This window comes from Drosophila persimilis, unplaced genomic scaffold (assembly GCF_003286085.1).
Source record: "Drosophila persimilis strain 14011-0111.01,24,50 unplaced genomic scaffold, DperRS2 tig00000652-arrow-arrow-pilon, whole genome shotgun sequence".
NCBI lineage: Eukaryota > Metazoa > Arthropoda > Insecta > Diptera > Drosophilidae > Drosophila > Drosophila persimilis.
In genome coordinates, this window is record NW_020825329.1 from 1,634,182 (window position 1) to 1,642,819 (window position 8,638).

The 8,638-nt window shown below is 40.2% G+C and overlaps 2 protein-coding genes across 2 annotated transcripts in view; both read right to left on the bottom strand.

Annotated features, from left to right (window-relative positions):
• LOC6603482 (protein unc-13 homolog B) overlaps window positions 1-4,059 on the bottom strand; it is a 29,482-nt gene extending 25,423 nt beyond the window's left edge. Inside the window, exons 1-2 of the mRNA XM_026991082.1 lie at window positions 2,031-4,059; window positions 1,147-1,967 (exon numbers count right to left, since the gene is read on the bottom strand). Of these exons, the coding sequence (XP_026846883.1) occupies window positions 1,147-1,967; window positions 2,031-4,002 (2,793 nt within the window). The 5' untranslated portion in view covers window positions 4,003-4,059. The remainder of the gene's footprint in view (window positions 1-1,146; window positions 1,968-2,030) is intronic.
• A 41-nt stretch (window positions 4,060-4,100) lies between these two features.
• Window positions 4,101-7,433, bottom strand: LOC113566250 (uncharacterized protein PB18E9.04c-like). The gene is made up of 5 exons (XM_026991035.1): window positions 7,418-7,433; window positions 6,563-6,696; window positions 6,039-6,504; window positions 4,293-5,783; window positions 4,101-4,111 (listed from the first exon to the last, which is right to left on the bottom strand). Exons 2-5 carry the CDS (start codon window positions 6,566-6,568, stop codon window positions 4,101-4,103), a joined length of 1,974 nt encoding a protein of 657 aa, XP_026846836.1. The 5' UTR covers window positions 6,569-6,696; window positions 7,418-7,433.
• Window positions 7,434-8,638: the final 1,205 nt, after the last annotated feature.

Here is an 8,638-nt window from a genome sequence, read left to right on the forward strand (position 1 = left end):
CGTTTATTTTTGAGTATATTTCAGTTCATTATAGTTCACTGTGTTTCTTGATAGATAATATCTATAAAAATTATGTGACGTGACTGTTCATAAATATAGAGACAGGAATGATTCATCTATCGAGCTTAAAATGTAATCATAAAATATCTCTCTATTTCCACATACAGACTCACCTGTGACGCTTGACTTTGATATTTCAAAAGTATGCTTAACTTGCGGGTCCGTTCCGCCACAGATGGACTCATGTTTATGTAGTTTGAATAAACCAAATTTTCTACACTTTTTTTCTTTCGAGTACATATCATCTTGATTGAAATTCGTTTAGCGTGTTGAAAGTGTAGCGCAGAACTGTGAAAGCCGCCACTACTAAATTGTTCCTACTCAATTGCGGTATCAGTGTTATTTGTAATGGGCTCATGCTCGCATGGGCTGCTTTTGGGGTAACATGACATACAAACGGTGCAACATCAACTCACCGATGTGTGTGTTAGATTATAAACAGGTTACATTACCCTAAATTACGAATAAATTACGAAGAAGCGGGTAACCGAGCGCTCACATATTACGACTATTACAAGTAGAAAAGTGGTCGACATTTCGACTAAATAATTCCATCTACTCAGATACCTTTCTCTGTGGGGGGGGAGTTGTCAAGGTGTTATTTTATACCGATTATGGTGTACCCATAAAGCTCGTATAATCTTCCTGCTAATCACACCGGGCCATCTATATTTCGACTGTATCTTTATAAACAAACAGATTTCCTGCAACGAGATGTTTTTTTACCAATCATTTCTACAGCAACTATATAATATAGTGGTCCGATTTCCGATTCTGATAATGGATTTTCTTTAATAGACAAGTTTCATATAAACAGACGGATATCACTGCGTCGACTTGGCTTGTAATCCTGGTCAAGAATACGTATATGTATGTATCTTACTTATGAGGTCGAAGGTGCTATCCTCTGCTACCCTCTTTAAGGGTAAACAAAATAATGAATAACATTTAAACTTATATTCACATTTGACATTGATTTCAGATAAATTATCAGCGAGCAAAACCGGAGGTGGTTAAATAATTCTTGTTTATACAATATTATGTAAAAATAAAGGATATAAGAATTTATATTTATTTTTTACTTACATTAAGCTGCATGATAATTTTGTTGTAAGCCCAATGCCAACGTTGCCGAGCTGTTATTTCGGCCTGTCGTATCACTTGCATATGACCACCAACTACTTCCTCGGTTTCACCCCGCATGAGTGGCTTTCTCTTCAGGGACTTCAGTCTTTTTAAGTCAGCGAGATCAGACAATTGATCATTTATATCTTCATCTCCTGTGACTAGGTCAGGTGACACCTGTTCTTCACATCCAATTAAAATTGATTCTGATTCTTGAAGAATGCTGTCCTGCTTTTGAACCGGACGATGTGCTGGCGTCAGTTGCAACGAAATATACTCCTGTCTAAATTTGTCTGTTTTTTGTGTCTGATTAATAGCCTCTTCGGTGGTGTCTTGTCGGGCTCCGACGCCAGTAAGGTCGATTTTATTAGCCTTGCTCCCTTCGACGATACCAACGCTCCCACTAGAGCTTTCATCTAGATAATTGCCACTGTCTTCTTCACTTTGGTAGTGTTCGTAAAGAAAGTCATCGTCCTGTCCTTCGTCAATGAAATCTAATGATGATTGATTGTTCGATAGCATCATTTTGGTTTGGTGCTGCTGTCTTTTGTTGCTGTTGCTTGGTTGCTGTTGTTGCTCTTGCTGTCTCTGTTGTTCAAGATACTTATATTCATCCTCCTCATTAAAATAGTCCTCCCGATAGTCATAACCACAATTGACGTGTTCATAATAACCATTCGGCTGACTTGACGGTGTCGTCTGCTGATGACCCATGTAGTAATCACCCTGCTCACTATCAATGCAATAACTCGGATCTTTACCGATCGGTATATCCATATCATCTATATCGGATTCATCATCAAAGATCTCAGTAGGCATTTGTTTGATTAGCAGCCCCGACTTACCATTGATGGTGGGCAGTTTTTTGCCGGTGGATCCTGCTGGCGGCACCGTCGGCAATATTTTTGCCCCATTTCCAACAATTTGGGATTGCCCGGCTCTTACCATATCTTCACGCTGGCCTTGATTACCATTCGAATATAAGTTAGCAAATAACTTGTTATTGTCAGGGCTGAAGTCATGCACTTTGATATTACTATTCTCATAATCTTCGCCAGTATTTGAGTAATGGCTTGACAGTAACTCCTGATTAGTCAGCTGATTGTTGTAATCGCTATTCACGATTGCATCAAATCCTGCGGATCCCATTTCAGTCTTCGGTGGATTACTTGCATTAGGCGAGGACATAGCAGACACGTCACTCATATTATTGGGACGTGTCGCTGAAGGTGGCACTAATGATTTTTGTGTTACAGCTGATGCTACCGAAGAGGCGCCTTGGTTAACTGCTTGTGTTGCTGATTGCACAGCAGCCGCAGCTTTTCCGAAAATGGATCCAAGCATTCCACCACCGCCAGCTGTACCAGAAGACGCACTTGTTTTTGTCGGAGCCTCATTGGGATGTGATGGGATAACAGAATCGGTGATTTTCGATTTTGAAGCCAAGTAATGAAATGCTTCGGAAGCTCTTCCGAGCTTCATATCACTGGGTATGTCTTTATATGACTCATTGTAGCTGTAACTAACGTCGCTGTTACCTTCGACTGATGTTGGGTACGAATAGGGATGCTCTGTGAAGCCATACTCTTCATCATGGTCCAGCATTACCACGCTCACTACTTCGTCAGTTAAATTGATCTCATCATAGGTTTCCACATAACCATAACCAGGATTAGTATATGTTGTTGAGCTGGGTGCAACGATTGCATTATTGTATACATGAGACTCGTTTATGGGGGTTAGTGTCGTACTACCGGCTGTGTATGGCTCCCCTAGCTTATATTCGTAAAGATTCTCTTCAAAGTTAGTTCCCATACAGACAGCACTAACTTCCAAAACGTTTTCTGTTGTTGTGGGCGTTGGTAAAGCAGCAGCCACACATGTTTCAGGTTGTGTTTGCTTGCTGGAGCTGGGGCTGGAGCTGGAAAGTAACCCACCCACAGCCGGTACAAACTTAGATGCTAGGCCAAATCCAAAACCCTTTTTACTGGTTATGTTAGCCTGCTGCTGTGTTGTTTCCACGGTTGAACTGACACCACTAAAAACGCCATCTAGTCCTCCCTTGAGACCTTTGGATAGGCCGCCTAGCACACTCGTTGCCGCTGAAGCAACAACTTTGGCCTTTTGTTGCGTAGGCGTGGGTGACTTTTGGACAGGCTTATAATATCCACCCTGACCAGAGTTCAGGTTTGGTTCAATTAAGCCAACGTGATCCAACTTTTCGTTTGTTTTGCTTATAGAAATCTCCTTTTCTTCTCCGATGGTCATTTCTAAGCTATTGTCTCTGTTTGACTTTGGCGCGGCAGTTGAGCAGGTTTCACTTTCAATATGGGATATGGCTGCAGTCAGTACTGTTACGTCGACATTGAAGCTGTCGTAAAAAGTATCATCGAACTCAGTAGCTATGAACACTGTTTCCGCGGGTTCGACGCTATTGATGGGTCGAAATTGAGTGTCTACTGAACATTCTGTGGTGGCAGTCGGTGCTAATGTTATTGAATTGTCCGAATCGTCAATTTTGACGACACTTTCCGATATAACAAAATCTGTTTTAGATTCCTGGCATACTACAGGATAACTGAAATCTTTATATGTGTCAAAGTTAGACGGTGTTAATTCGGTTAAATAAGACTGCGATGGAAGCGTGCTTGTGATTGTGACCTTTCTTGAAATATCAAATTCTGTATTTTCAGTCGGAACAATGACATCGTTAGCCACGGAAATGTTGGCCTCAGTTCCAGTGACACTGACAGATGAGTTACTGTTACAAATCTCTAGAATGGGTTGCGGCAGTTCGGGTAACTCAAATTTCTTCATATAATCGGTGTAGGATAATATTGGGGCTGTTGATGATGTCGAAGTTAACGTTGATGGTGAAGGTGAAGCTGAAGCTTCGCGGCTAGTGATAATTGGTTTTACTGTAGAGCTAGATGCGAAAACAGTTTTTGTGAACAAATCGTCAGAGTGACTCCAACTCGAAGTTGTGAATAAGTCGTGAGAAAAATTTTTCGTTGGGGATATTGCTTCGGTTGCATGTTCTAAATTGGTAGTCTCGGTCGGTTTGCTGAATAAATGCGAATATGTAGAGAGGGGTGAGGGTGAGTCACTCAAATTGAAATTAATCGGTAGTGGTGGCGTTGAAGTCGAGTCTGCAGGCTCAGCCTGAGGTGGTTGATAATTGACGGAGCTACTCCTTGCAACAGAATATGGATTGTGTGCGTTCAATGATGTCCCAGATAAGTTTAATGAATCAAAGAAATCATCATTTTTTAGGTTTTCATGGCCGTATGAGGGATCTATTGTTTTGGTGGTGCTGACAGCAATGGTGATATGATCTTCTTCATGTTCTCTGGAATAACTAATTGCATCTAATGTATAAGGCTTTAGATATTCAGATATGTCAAAAATGGTTGCATCGGGCTTGCTAATGTGGGAGGATGATTCAGTTATGGTCGCAGCTAAAATCTCTGAGCTTGGTACTGGTTTTATCAATGATGGCTCCATTTTTAAATTCAGGTAGGAATCAGTCGATTCTTTTTCAGGAGTGCCGGCTATTGGCGAATTCTTCAGCTGCATCTGCAGACTAACACTGCAAGGCAGCTCCCTTGACGGACAAGGATGGGGTTCTAAGGGTACTGGAGGTGATACTGCCCAAGATTTCAGCACTATATCATTTTCGGACGATGTCAAATCTACTTCATTGGTTTCGTTTTCCTTACTAACAACAGCATAATAAGGTTGTGGGCTTTGGCTAGTGTGGCTTAGTAAGTTGGTGGTTGTAAGCATCGAAAAGCTTTCCGCTTCAGCTTCCGGTGATGAGCGAAAGGCTGCTGTGTCGTCTAAAGAACTAAATGGTAATGATGCCACTGATGCAGGAGCAGTCGACGCGTTCAAATTGGAAAGTAACTTGGAATGTTTTTTGGCCTGGAATTGGGAAGTTGGCAACTTTGGGAGCTGCTTTGGACGATGATTTTTCTCTACGATGGGTGCTGAAGATTGTAATGAGGAACCTGATGTTTCATCTGAGGCTAAGGAGGCGGTTGTATACAATGTTGATGATTTGTACTGTGGCGTTGGTAGAAGTTTTGGCAATTTTCTAGTTGTCGTCGATGTCATCGTCATAGCAGTGATGGGAGTACTAGTAAGAACTTCCCCACTGCAAAACTTTGTCTCTGACCACCATCCTGAAGCTATTGCAGTGGCATTGGTACTGGTACTGGCGCCTAGTAGAGACTCCGTAGCTGTAGTTCTCTCCTCTGGTTTACTAGAGTTTTGAACTGGTACCCTAGTCTCACCAGATGCTATTACAGACGCCGTTGTCATTGCCATCATCAGAGAAATTTTACGCTGCTGCTGTAATTTATGTTGTGCGTTAGCTGTCGTGTTTGGCGGTGTATCGCTGTACGTTGACAGACTGTCCGCATTGTAGTTGCTCTCTTGGTAATGAGTGTAGTCTAATGGCAACATAGAAGTGTAAGGCCTTGCCATTTGTCCGAATGCGTCGTAGGTGATGGTCCCAGTGGCCTCTGTAGGTGGGGCCATACAAAGTGCTGTCATGGTTAGGTCACCTATAGATGGATCTTCTGCGTATGTTGAATCTGCATTTAAATCAAATAAATTTTGACTTAAACTTGAGCGCTGAACTCGTCGTGCTCGTGTTCTCGGCAAGACACGCAATGGTGCTGCTGGCACCCTATTATCTGTAATTGTTGGTGCATAGCCAGTATGTCCATTGAGATTATTTTCGTAGACATTCTGGTAGGCGCCTGACCCATGGTCTTTTGCACTGTCATGATTGGGCAAGCAGGCACCATGGTGGCTGGTGTTTTCTCTTTGCGGGTACATATACATACCTTCCAGATCCATCTCCATTCCAATGTCACCTCGAACAGTCGACCCGTTCGCGACACCGTTACTACTATCATTTTGATTGGCCGGCAGCAAAGGCAATAATTTTGTTGAGGTACATTTTTGATTTCCATATTCAAAGCCATATTCAGCTGTGATAACCGTATTATTTCCATCCCAGTTGTCGGCAGCTTCTCCTTTCACACCTTGTTGGTCTTCCTTACTATAGTAATCTACATAGTCGTTATTATAGCTGCTATCTACATGTGTAAGTTCTGTTTCACTGGTCCAAATCCGCTCACTACCATAATTTAGCGGATGGTTTAGTGGGTTTCTTAGATCACTGTACTCATCGTAGTACTCCGAGTTATCATTTACCCTATAGGGATTATTGCTGTTGTTTGGTTGATGACTGTTTGTTGATAAGGCATCATTTTTTTCATTATAGAAGTAGTCGTGCGGTACATAATGCTGGAAGAAAACCATCCGATTATAGTTTGTTCACCATCTTTATAGTTCTGTACTTTACCGTCATATTTTAAGATGTTTTTGTTGCCAGAAGCGTAATCTGGTATCGTTTTCCAAAAGTCTCTGCTCAAAACTGATCCTATAACTGTGTGGCATTGTAGCGTCACCCTACCATCAGAAAATACACATAAATACCTATGGATAGATTACGATGGAAATATCATTATTTAAAAAAATTGTATGCGTGCTTTGCAAGAAAAAAGAAATTGTAACTAACAAGACACTTTTAAAGGACTATCAGGACTATTGAGATACATTTATTAGAAACCACAGAAGCCGGCCACTTCATTCATACACATATATACATACATATGTATGTACCAATTTGTTTAGCATAGATCCCGGTTTCCGAAACATTTCCACGATTTGCTTTGTTGTATACACTTTACTAAGCAACACCAACACGATACAGAAACATGTGCATGTTCAGATGTGCATTAGTCGTACATATGTTGTTGATAATCAGAAATCATAAGATAACACAAAATACACTTGGTATAACCTGTCTGCATTTTATTTAATCAAGTGCATTCAAATTGGCACATCCATATGTACATATGCATGCACGTACCGTACCACTAGGCTGGGCTGCACACCCACACATTCAGTTATTCACATTCAATTCTAGTTATGTTTTTGTTATGCATCTGCATATGTACTTATATATATGTATGTATGTACTTTTTTAGAACATATTGCATGTAATAGGTTATTCATTTTTATTTATTTACTTGCATTTTTCAAGAATTTTCACATTTGGTTTGATTTATTAATTTCTAATGGATTAAAATTTAACCATTTGTGGTTTTGTTTTTTATAGAATTTTGTTTCATTATAATATTCATTTCAAACGCACCGTTAAGAACATTTGTAAGCATCTTATTTAAAAGCTTTTGCGCTGTTTAGCTTATGCGTTAATTAAGTAATCTTCCCACCATTTTGAAATTCTTTATGTTTAGCTTCGTTTTTCTTTGTACAGAGCAACTGAAAAATGATTATTTTGTATTGTATAATTCGGATTGAGTAAAAAAAAACACCGGACATGCGCACAAGAGAAAGAGAATGACAGTAGCTGAGAGCTTAGATGTCAACGCTATTCGAAGAGAATTGGACTATAGCTGTCAGTTGTTGAATGTTGCCACATATCTGATATGTCAGATGAGTAACAGGCATGACATACTAGTACTTGAGCCCCCCCCCCCCCCCCCAACACAAAACCGTTATGACCAAGCATTCCGAATAATTTCTAAAACTATTTTAAGATATCGTTGGCCCATTAAAGATTTCTATGCTGCCACTGCTCCTCAAAAACCAAGCACGTACCCGAATTTATTATTCTATATACTATTGACCCTGCAAACGTTGTTTTGCCATGTATATTATTTCTAGGAAACATTTTTTAAGTTCAATAAAAATAACTATAAGTATTTGGGGATTTTTTAAAATCTATTAGATTCGTTTGGCATTGGCAGCAATGAGCCCACTTTGTGATTTGTGGCCTTTGATTTTGAACGAGGAATTAAATTGTTGACCGTTTGCAGCAATATTGTTAACTACTTCTGTTGCTCCAAATGATGTCATTTGGAATCATGAATTGAATGTGTGAATTGAGTTCAAAAACATGCTAGAATCTGGATCTGTACCAATAAGTAAACCGTGCAATGGTTCAGGTGGTGTTTAATTTTTGGTTATTTGTACTTTTCCTGATGAGCAACACATCCCAACATAAATTTGAGTGCATGACAATACGGGCATTCCACTTTAGAATGAGCATAATATTTAACATCAGGCTCATACTGGAATGCTAGTCGTAGAAATAAATTTGATGTAAATGCTCGATGAAATTGTTCGCGTTATTGGTCAATTCCTCTACGTCTATTTTCGACTATGTATCTCCGCGTTACTCTCCGTTCTAGTTGCCTTTGTTGATTTCGTTCATCTCGGGCATCTTGCTATTGTGATTCACGAATCTGCGCCAGCTCACCTTAGATTCGTACTCTAGAGTGGTCTCATCGGGATAAAAAATATATGTGGGCCGATGCGCACCTAACCGATAAGCACACAAATTTTCACAAAA

What these genes read in the sequence shown, in the direction of transcription:
- LOC113566250 (XM_026991035.1), bottom strand. An exon ending in AATGGAGATGGATCTGGAAG is followed by an intron (nt 5,784 to 6,038) that starts GTATGTATATGT and finishes ATTTAAATGCAG; the next exon opens with ATTCAACATACGCAGAAGAT.